Genomic DNA, 20,933 nt, shown 5'->3' on the forward strand with positions numbered 1-20,933 from the left:
GTGAGAGTGAAAGTTTCAGCATCAGCAGAAAGTGATGAGATAAAAAAGAAAAGAAAAGAAAAGAAAAGAAAAGAAAAGAAAAGAAAAGAAAAGAAAAGAAAAGAAAAGAAAAGAAAAGAAAAGAAAAGAAAAGATCATCATCTTTACCAACAAAGAGCAGCTTTGGTGCGGTTTTTGTCTTAAAGTGGTTTTCACTCATCCAGCAAGATTTCACCCAAAAGCAGAAACCACATTCAGGACCAGCCTGCTCTGACGCGGCTGGTCAGCAGGAAGCGGCTGGTGGCAGCGGGGATCATGGGGGTCATCATGGTTCTGGTTCTGGTTGTCCTTATTCCGGTTCTGGTCAACTCGGCGGGGTCGGCGGCACACTACGAAATGCTCGGTACCTGCAGGATGGTGTGCGATCCATACGGCACCAAATCGCCGTCCAGTACAGCCACGGCGGACACAGTCCAAGACAACAGCTTGGTTCAGTCTTTACCCACTTTTATTCAAGGTCCGAAAGGAGAACCGGGTCGGCCTGGTAAGATAGGTCCTAGGGGGGCTTCTGGTGAGCCGGGACCACCGGGTCCACCCGGACCACCTGGGAACAAAGGTGAACCAGGCAGACCCGGTTTACCAGGTTCTCCTGGATCGAGCGCAGCTGCCGGTGCCATCAGCGCAGCCACGTACACCACCGTGCCCAAGATCGCCTTCTATGCCGGACTGAAGAAGCAACACGAAGGATACGAGGTGCTGAAGTTCGACGATGTGGTGACGAACCTGGGAAACCACTACAACCCGAGTACTGGGAAGTTCACGTGCTCCATCCCCGGGATTTACTTCTTCACTTACCACGTTCTGATGCGCGGAGGAGACGGAACCAGCATGTGGGCCGATCTCTGCAAAAACAACCAGGTACAGCACGAACTTCATGACTTTCAGAGTTTCTCAGTCTGTAAGTGAACAAGTGAAAACTCCACCAATGATTGAACCTAATTATTAAAACGTATAATTCTATTATACTTTAGAAAAAAACATCTACAATTTCACTTTAAATGACACTCCAATTGTAAATAAGTCATAACGTATTACAACTATTCACTGTAGTGGGTAGTAACTCCGTTTAAATTACATTAAATAAACGTACATGACAAATACAGTATGTCAATAATTAAGATTATTATATTTTCTAACATTTATACATTTTCTTCACATAAACGCAGCGAGTTACTGAAGTGTGTTCCAACTCAGTTTCATTTAATCCATCACAAAGAAAACCTGATTTATTAATTATTATTTACCCATGTAGTTTATTTGACAATGTAAAACTCCACCCTACTATATACAGTACATACTGTAGTAACTGATGGTTAGCTTTTAAAAATGAATCTACAGTTTCCAAATTCATCAGATTCAAAACATATTATTTCCAAATATTTCACACTTTATTGATATTATTATTATTATTACTATTGTTATTATTATTATTGTTATTACAACAATATATGACATAATTGTGATAAGTCAGAGGGCGCCTCCTGCAGTTAGGGCTGCAACTAATAATTATTTTTATGTTAATCTGTCGATTATTATTTTAATGAATAGATTTGTTGTTTGGTCCATAACGTGTTAAAACATGTTGATGGTGTTTTTCAAACCTCGAAATAATAATGTTCTCAAATGTCTTGTCCTGCAAAGAAACCACTTAATATTCACATTCAAGAAGCTGAAAAATCAGAGAACTAAAAAAACTGAATAATAGATTTTTAAAATAGTTTGATTAGTCGTGCAGCCTCACTCCTGTCGTCTTGGCTGACTTTGTTCCAGCCTGGTGTCTGCGGTGCTTTGACTCTGAGCATCTCAGTGGTGATCAGACTGTCAGCAGCAGCAGCAGCAGCAGCAGCAGCAGCAGCAGCAGATCTAATCCATGGGGCAAACCAGTGTTGCAGTATCGCTCCACCAACCACGTCCCTCCTGCTTGTCAGCCTGCTGTTGCTGAAGGGGAGGAGGAGGTGGTGGTGGTGGTGGTGGTGGTGGTGCTGTCGCTGATTTTAGGGATTAAAGCAGCAGAGCTTCACAGATGCTGAGAGAAATGTTTCTGTTAAAAACAAGTGCTTCTGAACAACTGTAGATGCTTAGAAGACAGACAGAGATTATAATATATACTGTATGTATCTCTTGATTTGATACAAAGTGGCTTCACTTGACGTTACTGTTGCAAATTGTCTCCAACTAAAGAAGGGAAGACATCAAGATTTTGAAATGATCACAATCAAAAACAACATCATAATGTTATGGAATTATTATTTGACTTTTTTTCTTCAGCCTGATTCCATGTAATAGAAAAACATAGAACAACTGTTCTTGTAGTGTTCATCATCATCTGCAGTTAATTTGAGACCTCTATCAATAAAGCCGTGCAGCCAAGCAGAAGAAAAGACGAAATTCATGGATGTTGTGAAGGGAAACACGAGGACGGTCAACAGAAAACTCCTAAAGGGGAGTAACTGAAAGAAGAAGAAGAAGAAGAAGAAGAATCTATTGTCCTTAATGCAGCATAGCATGGCTCATCAACTGGTGGCCCGCAGGCCCCCGAAATCTATCAATCTGAACCGCAACTGAATTCCAAAAAAGAAAGGGCGATTGAACAAATACATTAGGCATTGGCAACTGGGTCCATCAGATTTGTGGGTGTTCTTTTGTCTGTATTTCTATAGCACTTTTCTAGTCTTGATAACCACTCAGAGCTGCACAGCCGTCAGGAGCAACATGGCGTTAGTGTCTTGCCCAAGCCGGGAATCAAACCCACAACCTTCAAGTTGAAAGACTCTACCACTGAGCTACCGTCGCCCGACATTTTGTCACTATCTTGCAAACTGAATGACCTGCAGGTTTCTGAGGATTCACTTCTCGTCTTAATGACGTCTCAAAGCAGCGTTTATGTGACGCACGATTTCCATCACTTACTTTCATACCCATTCACACGCTGCCGCTTTCTAACAGAACTAATAGGCTGAGATGAATGAATATATAATAGTTACATAGAGCGACGATGGGTCAAACATTTTCAATCAGAACATGTTTCCACTGACCAGCTGCTGCTTCTTCCAAATGGGTTTGTGACTTTCTCAGTGTTCTCACCGTGCCTTCCATAGTGCACTGTTGTTGTTGTCGTTAAAACATCTCACCCATAATACTCTGTTTTCAGTCCATCCACCCACAACTGCAAATAATTGCGTACGTCTGATTTCTGGATTTACAGCTTGTTGGAGGAATAAGGTCCAAGGTCTGTTGATTAAGTTCTGTCAGCGTTGCTGCCTGAGCCAGAGAGACACAAGTGACTATGACAGCTAGAATGACTTCATTCATTCATGGAAAACACACAAATAAATGTCAACCTTTTCATTACCGCCATTGGATAGTGAAAAAAACCAAGCAACAAACAATGTTGATGTTTACTTTTTTATTTTCAAAAATCAAATCAACGGACATCAGTCAAAAAGGAAGCCTAAAGTATTGTATATTGTAACATTACTAGCATTTATGAGTGAATTGTGATCATAAAAATATAATTAGTTAATAATAAGTAATTAGTCGACTACCAAAATAATTGTTAGTTGCAGCCCTACTGGACACAATGAGGAGGGAGTTTGAATCTGAGGAGTGATAGTGATGAAGGCTGAGATAATGATCACTATTTATACATATATATATATATCTATATATGTATGTGTGTATATATATATATATATATATATATATATATATATATATATATATGTGTGTGTATATATATACACACACACGCTTCCTCCTCATCTGCTGCTCCACCACAGTTCTGAATGGGTCCAGCCCCTTGCCTAGCACAGAACTGGCCCTTTTCACCAGTTTCACACTGGTAGAAAGTGTTGGCTGTGTCCACATCACCTTCCACAGGCTGACAATTCTTCATTTTGTAGCTGCGTGATGGTCCTCATCCCCCTCCACACCTTAGAAGTCAGAGAAGATATTTTATATCACTTTACAGGGACTGTAAGAATCAAGTTGGAACTAACTAAATAAAAAAGAGCGCCATAAAGAAATCAAGAAACCAGAAAATACTCAAAATAGTTGATGATTAATTCAGTAATGGAGTAACTGTTTCAGCCCTGTAACACTTGGTAATATCTGTCCTAGCTACAACAGCTATTACAGTATTAGATTACTTCAAGTAGGTCACTGAATTCCTCTCCCCAAATGACCTCCTTGACCCTAACCAATCCAAAAGTGGCCCCTCCACTGAAGCGGCTCTGTTGTCTGTGACAGAAGCCTGAGAATAAGCACACTCCTGCTTCGAATCTTATCTCACTGGACCATCGTTCAATGTGTCCTGGTTAGATCACACATCTGTACCCCACAGCCTTGCCACAGGGGTGCCCCAAGGCTCTGTGCTGGGGCCGCTCCTCTTTGCCATGTATACCACCTCACTGGTATACCAGATCATCCGCTCACATGGCTTCTCAGTATGAAGTATTAAAACTTTCAAGTCCTCTTTTCGACATTTTTTGACACATTTGATTTGACTCCTGCAGGTGCGGGCCAGTGCCATTGCCCAGGATGCGGACCAGAACTATGACTATGCCAGTAACAGTGCTGTGCTGCACCTGGAGCCAGGAGACGAGATCTACATTAAACTTGATGGAGGCAAAGCCCACGGCGGCAACAACAACAAGTACAGCACCTTCTCTGGATTCATCATATACGCTGACTAGAACTTCAGCACATCCATGCCCTCACTTACTTTAGGCCTTGTGGGCCACTATCCCAAAAGACTATCCCCTGCAAATAAGATGATCAGACATAAGTTCAATTGTGTGTGGAGAAACCAGTATAAATCAAACTTCCTGCGTTGCTTATTATTTCACTTTGTTTATCCTGCCATCATCACTGTCTTTGCTGAATATGACTTTAGACAATAATATCAGTGAAAAGGGTTGGATTGAACTACAGTATCTCACTCCAGCACAGCTGATCTTAAAGCTGATGTATTTGTTCTACGGGAAAGGAAGATGGATCCTTCACGTTTAAAATCTGAGTAGGCAATAAGGTGCATGTCAAGAAATGAAATCAAACAATACTGACGTCAAACAGGGGTTGGGGAAAATGACTGCAGGATGATTTAGTGCAATACCTATAATAACTTATAATCATGGAGATAATGAGAAAGCCTTCTATAGGAGTGTTTTTCTTTTTTATATCATGCTGTAAATAGCATGGGAAAGCTGGTAACACTTGAAGTACATTATGGTACACTTGTAGCAGATTATATTTCTATTATAAACATCATTACCTCTTATATAGAATAATACATTAATGTCATATATAATCAAACAGCTATTAAATTACTGTTTGAAGCGTGTACACATTTTACATAGTGTTTGATATTAATGATGATTCATATCAGTTTTTCTGATATCCTAATGCTCTCATAAACTGTATGTTTGTGCAGATTTAAGGGTTTTAGCCATATTTTTACACACATTCTTTTCGCCCAATTTACCAAATATGAATTTCACGCACAAATAGTTACCCAAATCTTAACATTGCCACATTTTTGTTTAAAAAAACACCTGAAAACATGACTGTAACAAAGACCTTTGTGTCTGTTCAGCGGCAAGAAACTGTTACTGGCTATAGAGCAGGCTTTGTTTTTATTACGAGAACAAGCTCCAGTTGGAGACTGTCCAAACACATGCACCTGCAGTAAGTTAGTGTCCCGTGCCAAAATATCACAACACTGTCAGAACAAATGTTAACTGTCATGCTTATTATTACAGACTCTGAGAGAGATATATGCTGTATACACAAATCATGTCACTCTGTGTTATCTAAATATTAATGTCTGATTGTGATACTGTGCTGTATGCCTGTTCTGACACAACATCTGAACTTAGCTGTGCAATATACAGTATTTGTATTTATTCAGTGGAAGGATGATTTTTTTCCCTGTGAGCTCTGATAAAGATCTTAATGGCTAATTGCGGCTGTGTCATTTATTGGAATACACAACACATGTAGGCACTTGACGACTTAGCAACTCCTCATTGCTCTTGGTGATAATGTTATGGAGGTTATTCATTTGTCATTTTTACTCCGGTCTCTTAAAATGTTGTTTTTAGATGATCAGCTTGATGGAATAGCTTTAAAAAGTAATGATAACCTGTTTTTTTGACAACATTCACATGGTCGACAATAAAACCAGGCCATGTAAGCTATGTGATGTGTGTGTAGCATAGCACAGAGACATCTCCACATGCATCAGAAGGACAGAGACCTAAAACTAAAACTACTAAAACTCCATTAACACAGGTGGGTGCACAGGTGGACTCAGATATGTAAGGAGTTGCTGGTGCAAGAGATAAAGCCAGTGACTGACTGAGTGCATGGATCTCTGAGGAAATAACTGGGTGACAATAAAATGTCATCACATCTTATTTTGAAGATATATTACTGCCATGTCTATGACATAATACAAAAAGCAAAGTCCACCTTTTCAGGGTAATTGAATCGAAAGCTTCAGGGACCAGTTTAATTGTTGCATTCACTGGTCACAAAGGTTTGGAGGTTTGGAGACAGGTTTGTGGATGGATCAGTGATGATCGAAGATCAGGTCATGCTCGGGCCATGGGAGTGTCATACAGGTGACACTGGTGGACTGCCAACGTCAGTGCATTAAACATTTAAGACAGTGTGAAACTACATTACTATGAAAATCTTACAAAAACAAGAAAATAGTCTTATCTGATCTTATTAAAGCCATAAGTCTAGTCTGGAGTCCAGACTGTAGAGGAGGTTATAGTTTTAAATGAAAGTTTTAACGTGACTGATTTCTCATTATCTTACAAATAATCTTTACAGGATGTCAGAACCTATTCTGTTCACTATGTTTTGTGAACAACTTTTTATTGTCCTTTAATTACAGGTAACAAACACCTACTATAAATAAAACAACACTAAGGCTTCGCTACTTCCTGTCTGTGCTTATCAAAATAAAAGCATTCAAAGTAGCTCAATTCAAAGTCTACCAAAAGAAATGAAATCTCTGGATGAACACAACAATAGTCATTTCCTATTCTTGTGACATGTAATTACTGTAAATAGCAACATTTAAACTGTAAATACTTTGCTCTTTTAAATGACTATGAATGAACTTGTTTATTAATTTATCTTAACTTAACATTTATTAACCAGGTTGGCGAAACTCTGTTTCTACTCAATCTTACCCTTGATTTTCATTCCCTTTGTTACTTTCTTCAGCGTTGACACAATTTCCAGTATTCAGAGAGTAAAGTCGACTCTGTGTCCGCTCGTAGTGGCTCGAGCTAACATAGTCAGGGGAGTGTGTCTGCTGGCTTCGGGACTGGACACCAGGGGACTGATTTTGAATGACAGCCTTGAGAGGCCGAGAGCTGCGGAACCAGCAAGAGAGCAGCCGCGGGCCACCTGCTTCCCAAACACTGAAGGACATACGTACACAGTCATTTCACTGGCGTCCGTGCCCATGAAACTTATATTTACACAGATAAATACGTATAAGCAACACTGTGCACAAGCACGTGCACACCATACAATGTGTGAGTTATCCTTTTCAATTTCATCATTATTAGCAGAAGTTTGTCAGCATCGTTGATGAAAAATGAATCATACTATAATACAGTGTATACATATATACCCATGTATATATCAAATATAATATACATATATATATATACAATTGTGTTGTTATCAGTTCTCTAGTCTATCCCATTTTTCCCTCTCCGTGACTGTGTCTGCCCCTCTGTGATGTGCTTCATTAATGTTCACTTTTATCTGTCTTCCACTGCTCACGGCCTATTGCATATAATAATTTCACTATTAACTAAACTAAATGTGTACATTACGATGTATATTTCTGCTAAATAAGCTGCAAAATAAATTCTGGCCCTTGTCAGGTGCAATTAAAATGAATGTTCTTTATTTAAAAGCCTTTGTTGTAGTGACACAAAAGTCTGGCTTGTTTTTAGGGTCCTTACAGACTCTGGACCAGACAAGAAAATCCTGCTTAGTCTGTGGAGGATTTAGAAAACCGGTTGGAGATGGTGTTGGGGTTGCATGGAGTGTCACAGATGGATAATTACTATGTGTCCCAAATCCTGCCTGATCCCGAAAAAGAGAGACCAGTTCAATTATGTTGTGAACTTCCTTTCTTTTTAGCCTTTGGTTCTTTCCTTGCACCTTCCTCTCATTCCTGATCTACCGTTTTTCAGTCGATCGTCTTAAGTCAAGGCTTAGCCTGTCAAAATCACTGCTGAATGTTGTGCAAGTTTGAATGGTGATTATTCTTCTCTATCTCTATCTCTCACTCTCTTCCTTGCTCACTCTATAGCTTCCCTTCTCCTCGTCTGTCTAGTCCCCGCCCCCCTGTGTGCTCTGGTCACCCCCACATCACAGAGGAAGAAAATAAGTAAGAATACAAATTACAATAATTACATGAATTAATAACAGGGTGAGTAGAACAGAGTCTTCCTGTTCAACATCACGGCATCAAGGCATGCAGACGTCCACACTGTGTGTCTCAGGTACTGGACGAGACAGGTTAGAAGAACAAGGTGATGCAATCGTTTAGCTTTAGAAACACAAATTAACTAAAAAAAAATAAAATAAAATAAAATAAAATAAAATAAAATAAAATAAAATAAAATAAAATAAAATAAAATAAAATAAAATAAAATAAAATAAAATAAAATAAAATAAAATGTTAATTATAAACCTTTTTTCACATCTTAAAATCTTACAAACATTTAAGTGGGTGTTCAGTGAAGCTGTCTGACAAAGTGCACTGTCCTTTGTCAGCCACTCCCAGCTGCACATAGTCCACAGAACCAAATCAGACTATGGGGATTTCTCTATTGTGTTACCACTGTTGCCTAGCAACACAGCTACAGCTGGACGCAGCACAGATTGGTTTTGAGGGCATTTATTTCATGCACACTGTTACCCATTCATCTGAGATGAATCACGATAGTGTCATTGTTGGCTGCAGTGATTTTGTTTACAGTGTGATTGTTTTTAAAAACGTGTGATGACTTTAATAACTCTGACTTCCAAGTATCACACTGACAAAATAAAAGATCCTGTAAAATGATTTACTGATTTACACAGCTGGAAAAATCAGAGGTTTTGAATACTTTGGGACATACAATACAACCATCAAACCTCTGGTTGTTAGACTACCTGTGAACTACCTTTAACAGCACTACACACACACACACACACACAGTGTTTCCCTCTCTGAAGTAGCCGCAGCATTGATGTGATGAGAAGTGACAGCGACGTTTCAGACTGGATGTGATCCACTTGTCTCAATGCTAATAAAGTCTCCCACCACAGACTATTAACTCCAAACAAATTGCTCCAAGTAGGTTAAACGAAGCCTTGTCTCTTTTAATATCACTGATGTCTCCATTTGTTTTCAGGGTATAAAAAGAATTCCTTAGCAGGGACTTAATAGCAACGGCACATTTGTCACAGTCTCTCTGCTTTCTGCCGTCATTTACTTTGGTAAATGGTTTTGTTATAATGACATTAGACCGGCACATTTGTTGATGTCTTTCCTACTGAAAATACCAGTTTATGTTCTTGTTTCTGCTTGAAACTTTTAACTTTTCAAACGTTTGGCATTTAACTGGACGTTAACTGGATGTTAAACATGTGTTTTATCAACTCTAATGAACATTCGTATCCTCGTCTGTTCTATGTTTATATCTGGGACAGAAATACTATCACACCTTTGTCTTGTGACTTCCTGTGTTTTATTTTGAAAGAATAACTCTCCTCTCATTTCTGGCCACTTGCTTTTCCTGCATGTGTCCCCAGTCTGGTCATCTCCTTTGATTGCCTGATTGTTTCCAGCTGTGGCCCCGCCCTCATGTGTATTTAGTGCCTGTATCTCCCTTTGTCTAATGCCAGCGTCATCGTTCATGTCCTCGCCTTGTGTCACGCTCCTGTTCTGATTTTGTGTTCTTCATTTCAAGTGAGTTTTTATTGATACATTTTGTTACTTTGTCTGTAGTTTCCTTTGCGAGTGATTTTTCTGTTTGTTTTCATAGTTATTTTTGTTTATCGTTTTATTGTTTCATAGCCTGGTTATTACTCACTAAAATCACAAACAATAAAGTTTGATTACTTAGTTCTTCCTCTGCGTCTGAGTCCTGTCCTGACACCGACCTATTTATATATATTTATATTTTTTGTACATTCCCTCCCTGGCAACAAATAATACTGTACATTATAAATCTGAAGCTGCGGGCCGTACAAAATCTCACCGAGGGCCGGATGTTGGACACGCCTGGTCTAGATCATCATCCTCATCATCATCATAATCATCATCAGGTATGTTCTCTAACGCTTTCTGTTTATCCATTCCGTTCAGTAACTCATCCAACTGGTCACCATCTTTATTTGGAGGTCTGGACCAGTCTTAAACCTCTCTCTCTTCTTTCTGTAGACACATTTAAATGCATATTGCTGTATTTTTATATTATTTTGCAAAAAAGTCCTTCATTTCGACTGTGTTTGTAATGATCTCGCTCTCATGCTCTCAGAGTGATGAAAGTCTCCACAATAAACTAGTGAACCAGGGACAGTTGCCTGAAGTTCACAGGTTAGTCATGAAAATATGGCAGACGATGCAGCTGAGATTCACAGTTCCACCAAACAGACGACCACTTCCTGTGTTTTGTGTTGGAGCTTTGATAAGAGGGCCAATGGAAGGATGTGTATTATTCAAAGGATGTGCGTTTTATTTTCATTGTGTTGCGTCATATCTGTTGGTATGAGTCTTTTTCAACCTTGTTTTTAAGATGGAATTGTTTCAAGAAAAGTCTTCATGACCCCCCAAAATAACTTGTGACTGTGTGCGGCCCCTCATGTATTTTTACCATTGAAAATAAAAAGATTTCAATGGTTGAAACAGAAAACCTTTCACTGTTAACTATGATGCATGAATGGGCAGTGATCATTACATCAAAGTGTCCTGAGATTTTGTATCTTGTTAGTTTTTTTTCTATTGTCACGCCTTCAGTCTACGTCTCTCACTACGCATCACAAATGGACAACACACACACACACACACGCGTGCACACTAAACAGTCCTTGTCAAAGCTGCTCCACCAGTTGAACATGATAATGGGGTAATGTGACACACCCACCTCTCTCGGTCTCTGTCTCTGTCTCTGTGTGTTTCTCTTGTCACCATTAACTGAACAAACATCCTAAAAACAGGACAGCACCAGCAGGAGACAGAAGAAAGAACGAGCCATTTACTACAATTTGAGGATCAGCATTGCAACAGGTACTGCTGAGAGTATAGCAACACTACACTGCTGACGACTGGACTGTGACGTAAGAAGCTGAACCATTTCTTTAGTTGTAGTGAGTGTGTTGTTGTAGTGACTAAAAACCTCCTGCAATAATGAGACTTTAATACTAAATTACCTCTAATTTACAAGTCTGAATTACTCAGACTTTTTTTTTTTTTTATGTATTTTTTTTATATACATTTAGGGATTTGCATTGTTGGTCGACTCAAGCCCACTTTCTATATCAGTTTCTATCAGTAATCATAACTGAGGACTGAGATTACTGGGGACTATGTTGAAACTCATTAAATTGTTGGAGTCAGGATTATGGCTCCATGGAACTTTCAGTCAGACAGGTTTATCTGGATTATCTAAACTTTATTTGGTAAATGGAAGTAAGCATTCTTGAGATATCTGGAACATCCTCATGCCTACAGTTAGTACAGGAAGTCAAGTGAAATGATTGTAAAATGATGAGTGTTTTCACAGGCTGTGTGTGCGTGTATGTTTTTGTTGTCAAAGATCCATGTTCATCTCGTCATCACATTGTGTGGATTGCGAAATATTGCCCACATACTCAATTCTGCTGCTCAACCCACAAATGCCCACAAATTTCCTTACAAATTGTGCCAATTTGTAAGGAAAATAAACAGACTTTCCAACAGTATGAGATTTATTACCAAGAAGCATTTTTACAACAAACACAAATGTCCTTAATTTTTGTGCTAAGTTTACTATGTTGATTTTTGCAGATAATATCATTTGTAGTCAGTCAAACCTTTGGATCTGTTCCCCTCTCTGTGTGTGTGTGTGTGTGTTGTTCTGCTGTTGCTCAGTATGGGCGCTGGCCAGAGCAGTGACAAGCTCCACTGTAACCGCTACCTGGATGGACAAGGTCCTCCATCATTGACACAACAAGGTCTTTCACGATACACTCTTCACATTTGCCCCGTCTGGAAAGCTCTGGATAACTGAACTGTCGTCGGCCTACTCTTTGTGCAGCTAGTGACAGGGTGAATGGAACTAGCTACAGACTAAATGGCTGCCAACCCGAGGGCCAGATGAACATGGAAATCCTACACAGAGGCCTGCCAGGATTTCCCAATGACAACACCATACAGATCACCTTCATGTTTCCAGATGGAATACAGACAGTAAGTAACTAGTAACTGGTTTTCTAGCTTTCAATACTCACTACTCACTTACTGGAACATCCTGATAAAATGACAACAGTATAGTCTGTTTCATCTATCTTTGGGGCAGTGGTTAGCAATTGGGGGCCCACAATCCAAACCTGGCGTGCCAGCAGTAGTATGTGGCCTACCAGATACGGACTATGAATTGATGTTTAACTGCCCACTCTCCTACACCAAAGTCCTGACTGAAAATACTTTTTTAGCTTGCATGGAACAAATAAGCTGCTGATCTATTGCATCCTTGTTGGGGACATTTGTGCCCACTGAGGTAAATATCAACAAGAGTTCAAACACAGAAGTCATGACATAACACATATTTGTGTCATGATGTAAAATCATTGTATTTTTTTTCTCAGGACTTTGGTGCAGGGAGAGAGTAGTAACCTCTAATCCTTGATTCTTTGCTGCAGCACTGAATAGTGTTATTTCGTTAGCTGGATTCATTGGGTAAACAAACTGAACTGAGGGGAATTATTACATTACATTACATGTCATTTAGCAGACGCTTTTATCCAAAGCGACTTACAATAAGAATCTCCATGTGTCCGTGTAAATAATTAATTCCACACTTTCTTACTGTAAATTGCACTGCACTAATTTAGTTTTTTATTTAAGTTAATAAAAAGACGTCAGACGTCTCAGTTTTTCTCGCTGTGAGGAAACTCCACATGTGCTGCATGCCTACATCAAGTGATTTGTTCTCTCACTGAGTGTACTGTGCATATCGGTGTATAAGTTCACCAGTTCAGTGAATCTGCTTCAGCAAATCCCAGAACAATGTCAAATTTTAGATCAGTTATAAAATGCCAAAATTCCAGAAAATTGTGTTAAACTTCAACATTTATCAAGGATATTTCTAAAATCTCTATTTTAACAGAGGGGGTTTGGTGTATTTAGTGGCGGCTATAAATATAGCTGTGTGTCATCTGCATAACTATGGAACTATTTGCTAAACGAATACTTTAAATTCATCTTTTTAGTGAACTGATTCTAAAGATTCAGTACACTGAAAAGAACTGTTGTTAGCCTCACTAGCACTGAAACCTGCCTTCTCTTCCTGCAGGAGAAACACCCTCACCCTGGACAAACGTATGCTGGGCTGCAAGTTACAACGTACCTGCCTGACAATCAAAAGGGTAGGGGGCTTCTCAGGCTGGTTGACAAGGCCTTTTACCAGAAGCTCTTGTTCACTGTAGCCACTGGCAAAGACGGAAAGGACAAGGTCACAGCTTCCATTCCCTTAAAAGTGAATCCAGATGGAGGGAGCAGAATGTGAGTAAAGATTCAAAATTTCAACTTCTTCAAAGTGCCCAAAACTAAGTCTACAACATTAAATGCTCTGCAAATGATTCTAGTGTAATGTAACCTGTAAATAACAAATAAAAACAACAGTAGTACTACAGTGTTTATGTTTAACAAGCTAACCACAGGTTTAATAATTATTATTATTTATTTTCTTAATAACATGCCTCAAACCTGATCCCTGACATTCTACATGATCCTGAATTTTTTATTTAGAGTTAATTGAGAAAATATATTTTCTCACTTTATCGATATTTCTATGTTGTATTGATGAGTTGTTATTTATGTTTTACTGTTCCAAAATGTCCATGTGTCCCAACATGAAACACAAAAGAAGCAGAGTTTTCCACACTAAACGTATACATCCTAACTTCTAGAGATTTATTTTTAATAATATTTCAGTTCCCTACTGAACAGCAAAATAGAGCTCTTCATCATTGATCCATGATTATATTTTGACATTGAAAATGAGTGCAATTGATCTACTGTGATCACCATATGCATTTCACATGTTTGAGTGTTGCTATAATGTTGTCGACTAAATATTGACTAAATAGTCCCCTCGTATCGTAGCAGCTGGTTGTAGAGCTGCATGAAAACGAGCGCTCCCACAGACCAACTTCCATTACTATGCTGGTATTTTCATTTCTGCTTGTGTTTTGGGTGTTTGTGTGTTCTCATTTCTGCGTGTGTTTTGGGATTTGTGTGTGTTTTCGCTTCTGCGTGTGTTTTGGGATTTGTGTGTGTTTTTGCGTGTGTTTTGGGGTTTGTGTGTGTTTTCTGTCCTTCGTGTGTTTTGGGACTTGTGTGTTTTCATTTCTGCGTATGTTTTGGGATTTGTGTGTGTTTTCGCTTCTGCATGTGTTTTCGTTTTCGTTTGTTTTTGAATCTGCTAACCAATAGAGAACTCAGTTTATTTCCCACCTATTTCCCTGTCAGTCAATCATCAACTGTATCTGACTTTGCCCCTGTATTAGCAAAGCTGCAGCAGGGATTAAAGCAATAGACATGAAAACAGAGTCAGCACAGTCCTTAGAGCACTAACAAGGACTCAGTCGATGCAGATGGCTGCACATCTTTGAGTCTGGTTCTGTCAGAGATTTCTTCTTCTGTTAAAATGGATTTTTTTTTTCTCTCCACTGATGCCTAGTGTTTGCTCATTGTGTACAGTGCCTTTAGATAATGTATGTTATAATTTGGCGCTATACAAATAAAATTGAATTGACAAAACGGTTGCCCATCTTGGAAGTGTGAATGGATGAAGGTAAAATATGTGTTAATTAATTTAACTAATTTAAGTTAAAGTCTTTGTGTAATTTGTGTTTCCTCAGTGATGATCCTCCAGACTCGGACTACCTGGAGACCGTGAGAAAACTATTGAAGGATAAAGGCATTGAATGACACGGCGATACACAGTGCTGGATAAAAGCAGTGAAAACACTTTATCAGTGATTAGTCAATGAACTTGCCTTCTACTGTAAAACCAAGTTTACTATAGTGAGACATTAGAGGTCTTGATAAATCAATCTCAGTCGATCAGAGCATGTGTCATACACAAATAAAACATGTCTATTAAAATATTAAAGGAACTGTATTTATGTATGTATAAAATATTAATCAGCAATGACAAAAACATGTTCACTGACTACAATGTACTGCCAATATATTCACAGTGGTTTGAATTTGTGTTTTTGCCTGTTATGCCAGCACCAGTTTACTAATTGTGGCACTTTAACACCTGTGATGGTCAAACATAGCAAGCTGCAGCCATGGATCAGAAATGAATGTTACTCAAACTAAAATACCTGATGAAAACAAAGGTCTAAGTTTTTAAGACAGATGCCACAGTGGCAATTTTTCTTTTCCTGGATAAATAAGTTATAAAGTTTCAGCTAAGGTTAGCTGACACACTTTTCTCTCTTTAACGTTGGCAGGGAATATATAGTGTAACATGTTTTTACAGTCCATTAATTTTGCCTTTTCTATGTTGTCACTGCTCTCTACTGATACTTCTCCAAAGCTGCTGCTCTTTACAGCTGTGTTTTCAGTCTGACATAAAAAACACCCTAGTTTCATATGGCCTCATCCATAAATATAGCTGTGTGTCATCTGCATAACTATGGAACTGTATATTGCACTTTCTAATAATCCCTGAAGGAATCATGTACAGCGTAAAAAGTACTGGACCAAACACTGGATGCACTGACAGTCATGAGATTGACAAATAAAATATTTTGAAAGCATCCTTCCATCACATTACTTTTTCTCTTGTATTTATTATTGTCTTGACGATGATGGCGGCTTTTATCTCTCCAGCTTGGTGCTTATTTTGTTTGTTTACTTTTTTTGTCGGGCCACTTTCATTTATAGTCGAGAAAGATTTGATTAATCTGGGCCTAAGGTACAACTTCCTGATAAACTTCACCAACACTGTAATGCCTGTAATCACGAAGTGTTTAGACAAACTAGTCTCACAGCACATAAAGACCTGTCTACCTCCCACTCTTGACCCCCATCAGTTTGCCTACAGGACAAACCGCTCCCCTGAAGGTGCCATAGCACTGCACGGAGTCACCAGGAGCATCTGGGGGAACTTTGTCAGGATGATCTTCCTGGACTTCAGCTCAGCCTTCAATAACATCAACTTTCCCACCTGGGCCTCTCCACCCCCATCTGCCACTAGATTAAGGATTTCCAGTCAGACTTGGCCCCCAACTCTCCCGCACCTTAACACTCCCAAGATTGTGTTTGACTGCTCCCCGACCCCTCTCTCAAAGTCTTTTATAAAGTTTGCAGTTGATACCACGGTGGTTGGGCTCATCTCGGGTGGAGATGAGTCGGTCTACAGAGACGAGGTCAGCGTGGTGTTCAGCAAACAATCTTTCACTAAACACTATAAAAACCATATAATTAATCCTGGACTTTAGGAAAGGCAAGGCAGACCCAGCCTTACTCTACATCAACGGGGTCTGTGTGGAAAGAGTACACTCTTTCAAATTCATAGGGCTGCACATCTCTGAAGACGTGTCATTTTTGGAGCCCTTTTATGATGCTCGGCGTGAACTGGAGGGGGACAAATATCCCACTCTGCATCTTGTGCTGCTATGGGCACAATGACTCAGACATCACCCAGATGATGCGAGCCAGGAGATGGATGCAGCAGCAATTTTTCTTATTTCAGTTTTTCTTAATCTTAACAGCCATTTAATGGATTCCATTTCTATATGAAAAGACACACTATGGAATAATGTTCCACTGTAAAACTATTCTAGTAAGAAGTGTTGAGGAAAAAGTCAGACTCACAATTTATTGGTCTTATTTTTCTCTTCCACCTTTATGCCCTATTTATAGCCTAGCAGCTCCGTTATTGGTCCATCCTGCCAAGTGCGAACTTTCCCAGTTTAATGCAGGCTTGATGTTCTCTTCAAACTGAATTACTGCCAGGTCCTTGCACTCACAATAAGGTATAATCTCATTTGGGAGGCCTCTGTCATCCAGGAGCTTCTTAAACCACTTTCTCCTGGACGCTCATACACACTCATCTGTCCAGAAGTGGCAGGTCACGCAGCCTGTCAGATCCGTCTTCACCACAACACACAAACACACACAACAGGGAGGCTGTAACTGTTTGCAGCTCCAGCGGCAGCAATGCAAGTCAGTTCTGAGGGTAAACGCACAACAGGAGCTCACATTTCTGTTTTTGCCATGTTGAATTGAGCTGTTGTTCAAGAGACGCAATCGTCTGTTCTACACAGTTTTTCCCCGGCATCGTTTCTTTAAGCTCTTTAATTGACGCCACAGTTAGTGTGTGTGTGTGTGTGTCTGATAATTACATGAAGGGACATTGGGGGCCTGTGCTCGTTATTACGTTACGTTATTTGATGTTAATGCATATGGTTTTATTTGAACTGAAACATTGGTTAACCAGCAGATGGACCACAGTTTCACTTAATGTTCTAGACTTTGGTCACAAGGTGGCAGCCTGGTCTAATGTTATTGTCTCTTCTTTCTGTGTGGACAATGAAAAGGAGTAGGTGTTACTGTCATTGATTTCGTGGAACTTTTGTCACCAGGTATCAGCCACTGTGTTCTCAGTTGACTATGCACGGTCAATATCTATGTTTATATGGACACAAGTTATTGGGAATAAAAACAAGCATGCCACGCTGAGAACTCTGATCTGATTCAGCCCATTCGGAAACACGTTTCATTCAGAATGAGAGGGCTGGTTTATGCTGATCATCATTCATTCTAATTCTAAATTCCACAGTCAGTGTCTGCAGGAGTTACCAATAACAATAACAGCAATTTAAAATGATTAAATACAATTATATAATTGAGTGGAGGCTGTGCACAGAGGGCTACAGCAGTGCTCCACTTTTGTCCCCGCACAATACTTAAATTTAACTTTTTCATTTTAGGCTATTTTGAAACTACTTAAAGACAATGTGATAGTTTTCACTGATGTGACCTCCCCTTGACAGGAAGTAAAGTCAAAACACGTGCACAGCAGCATTGCTGTAGGTGCACGTGTTGGACTTAAGATGGCATCCGTGTTGGAGGAATCTGCAAGGAGGGAACTTCAAGCACGTTTTCTCTGAATGACAGGATATAAAGCTATACACCGTTTACCATCACTATTTGTAATTCTCTGTGTGTGCTCTATCCTTCTCCTGTGTGACATCAGGCGAGCAAAGTAATTCCTAAGGCTCTGGACCTTTAGAGGGATATGCTTTCAAATACTTCCTTTATATTTATCCTCCCACTCTTTATTCCTCAATAAGCTGTCCTTTCCAACCCTGCAAACGCATGACAATGCTATCAGAGCCCAGAGCACAGCACACAAGACACGTACATTCCCTTGTGCTCTCACTTTATCCCTTCACAGAAACTCAACAATGACTATGTAGACATATTCTACAGAGGGGTTATGTGTGAGTGTGTGAGTGTGTGAGAGAGATGGGGAGAGAGAGCTTCAACCATCTATCTTTCTTATTCTCTTCATCACTATTCAGAGGCTTAGGATTCTCATTCCTTGCTGACACTACCCTCAACACTACCGGGTCGAGTGTTTGGGGAATACGAGTCCATTGACTGTTTGGAAAAATATAGAAATATATGTGAATAAGTGGATGACACCTAAGATTTGATGTGAAAGTTGCTAAACAAAATCCTTTACACGTTCTGAAGCCTGTGGACTTATATCTGCATCAGAACAGGATATTCTATTCTATTTGTGTCAAAGAATGCACCATTTATACCAATCTAAGTTGAGCAGGAATGCGCCAGCCATGTAGAAAGAGAAGGAAGCGTCCTCTCTACAGCATTGACATGCACAAGCAGTGCAGAATGTGTGTTAGTGGTATGGACAGGATGGTACCTGTGTTGGTGTTTGTCTTTACACGTCAATTACCTTTTTCAAAGCAGGTGGCTGGGAGACGGTCTGAGAAATAAGTCTTATTTCTGCAGTTTACAGAACCATCACACCAGTTATAATTGATCATTATCTCCTACTACATTTTTCAGATGATTTGAACACACACACACACACAAACAGACAGACAAACAGACATAATGGGATGGCTAAGCATTCCCAAGTGAATTTTCTATGGAAATACTCATCATCATCATCATCATCATTATTATTATTATTATTATAATAATAATTATTATTCTTGTTATTATTATCATTATTATTATTTTGGAGGTAATAGGGTTAACACAATTCAATCGTGCAAACCAATTTTCCATTTTACCATTATGTTACACCTCGTTCATTAAATGAGACCAGAGAGGCCAAGTGAATCACAGACGTCACATTTGTCCTCATTAAGATACTCGGTACAGGCTCAGTTAACCCCTCCCACACCAATTCTAATCTGCTTCAACATATCCAATCATTCTTAAAAGAAGACTTTTTCCAGGTCTGAGGGATATTTAATGAAATATCTGAGTTTCTTAATCACTCTGTCTTATGCAGATCATTTATTTTAAAGTGATCAGCCAGCGAGGCAATAATTACTTTGTAATATTAATCTGTGTTTCTGGGACAGGGTGATGAATCAAAATCCCTGTGTGGGTTTGGTGGAGGGCAAACACCACAATTTTCTCCCTCCCAATTTCAGTCTTGAACCGTTTGAAAGTCTCTAAATACTCAAGTATTTCAATTAAGAAAATATTGTCGTTCTGCATTTCAGAAGAAATCAAAGAAATCAAAGAGTTTACTCCTGAATATAAAACAAAACATCCCTGAAAATATCTTTTTTATTTTGGTGCATTTTTGTGTCTACGAATTTCAGTTGTCTGGGGCTCTGTGCTTTCTCTATCAGACAATATTCTTGTCCTTCCATATTTAACGATTCAGTGTCTGTTTACCATCCCAGGGCTGATTCATGGCCTGATAATTGTGATTATTTTTCCAGACCCTCTGCCACTCCAAACCCTGCACTGTCACTTTAGTGTCCCCCTAAGGACCTTACATGCACTCTAATTGGCTTGGAAGGATTTGGCAGCCGTTGAACTAAAGTGAGTATGACAGATTGAATGAAAGAGAAAAGAGAAAGGGAAAATATACAGTCAATAGTGTGAAAAGGAAGATAAAAATGTGTAAGTGTGACATGTTAAAAGAGCATAAACTTTACTCAAAAAATATTGACCACATCACATGCAAAGTAGCTGTCAAATTTGACGGCTCAGGATAGTGAAACAATGATTCACATGCAGACACTGAAGAGGTGGGAAAACGCCAAACTGACAGAAAACTGTCAATTAAAACTGATTTCTGAATCTACTTTAAAGTGAGAGTTACTACTGTCTTCCTTCTGATGATGAGTTGGGCATCTCTGGTGTGATCAGTGGAAGCTTTTAATGTAATAGGACGAAGAGACAAGAGTGTTCCAGGAAACTTGGTCAAACCCATGTAGACACTGGCTCCAGCAATATTGAATGTGAGTTTCATTGAAATATCAACCGACATTTTAAGGGAAAGGCAGGCTTAAAGTGTTCTTATTTCATCCATTTCCAAAATGATATTAACTAGTGCAATGTCCGTGCAAAATCTGTTTTTGTGTGTGTT

General features: G+C 39.3%; 2 protein-coding genes across 3 annotated transcripts; both read left to right on the forward strand.

Annotated features, from left to right (window-relative positions):
- The first annotated feature begins 137 nt into the window (after nt 1–137).
- Nucleotides 138–6,002, forward strand: c1ql3a (complement component 1, q subcomponent-like 3a). Its single transcript, XM_058638543.1, has 2 exons — nt 138–897; nt 4,554–6,002. The coding sequence occupies exons 1-2, from the start codon at nt 295–297 to the stop codon at nt 4,731–4,733; spliced, it is 783 nt and encodes a 260-aa protein (XP_058494526.1). The 5' UTR covers nt 138–294; the 3' UTR covers nt 4,734–6,002.
- A 5,243-nt stretch (nt 6,003–11,245) lies between these two features.
- Nucleotides 11,246–15,446, forward strand: dtx3la (deltex E3 ubiquitin ligase 3L a). Of its 2 annotated transcripts, none has more exons than XM_058626005.1 (5): nt 11,246–11,353; nt 12,197–12,279; nt 12,363–12,514; nt 13,620–13,828; nt 15,190–15,446. In XM_058626005.1, the coding sequence occupies exons 2-5, from the start codon at nt 12,198–12,200 to the stop codon at nt 15,257–15,259; spliced, it is 513 nt and encodes a 170-aa protein (XP_058481988.1). In that variant the 5' UTR covers nt 11,246–11,353; nt 12,197; the 3' UTR covers nt 15,260–15,446. The 2 variants fall into 2 exon arrangements, with proteins under 2 accessions (XP_058481988.1, XP_058482076.1); XM_058626093.1 differs by having other exon boundaries at nt 11,252–11,403.
- The last annotated feature ends 5,487 nt before the right edge of the window (nt 15,447–20,933 follow it).

The sequence above is a fragment of the Solea solea genome, chromosome 1 (assembly GCF_958295425.1).
Source record: "Solea solea chromosome 1, fSolSol10.1, whole genome shotgun sequence".
Lineage (NCBI taxonomy): Eukaryota > Metazoa > Chordata > Actinopteri > Pleuronectiformes > Soleidae > Solea > Solea solea.

Coding starts and splice junctions, on each gene's coding strand:
- dtx3la (XM_058626005.1), top strand. CDS start 12,198: ATGGGCGCTGGCCAGAGCAGTGACAAGCTCCACTGTAACCGCTACCTG. Junction 12,515..13,619: donor TTCCAGATGGAATACAGACA/GTAAGTAACTAG, acceptor CTCTTCCTGCAG/GAGAAACACCCTCACCCTGG. Junction 13,829..15,189: donor CCAGATGGAGGGAGCAGAAT/GTGAGTAAAGAT, acceptor GTGTTTCCTCAG/TGATGATCCTCCAGACTCGG.
- c1ql3a (XM_058638543.1), top strand. CDS start 295: ATGGGGGTCATCATGGTTCTGGTTCTGGTTGTCCTTATTCCGGTTCTG. Junction 898..4,553: donor ATCTCTGCAAAAACAACCAG/GTACAGCACGAA, acceptor TGACTCCTGCAG/GTGCGGGCCAGTGCCATTGC.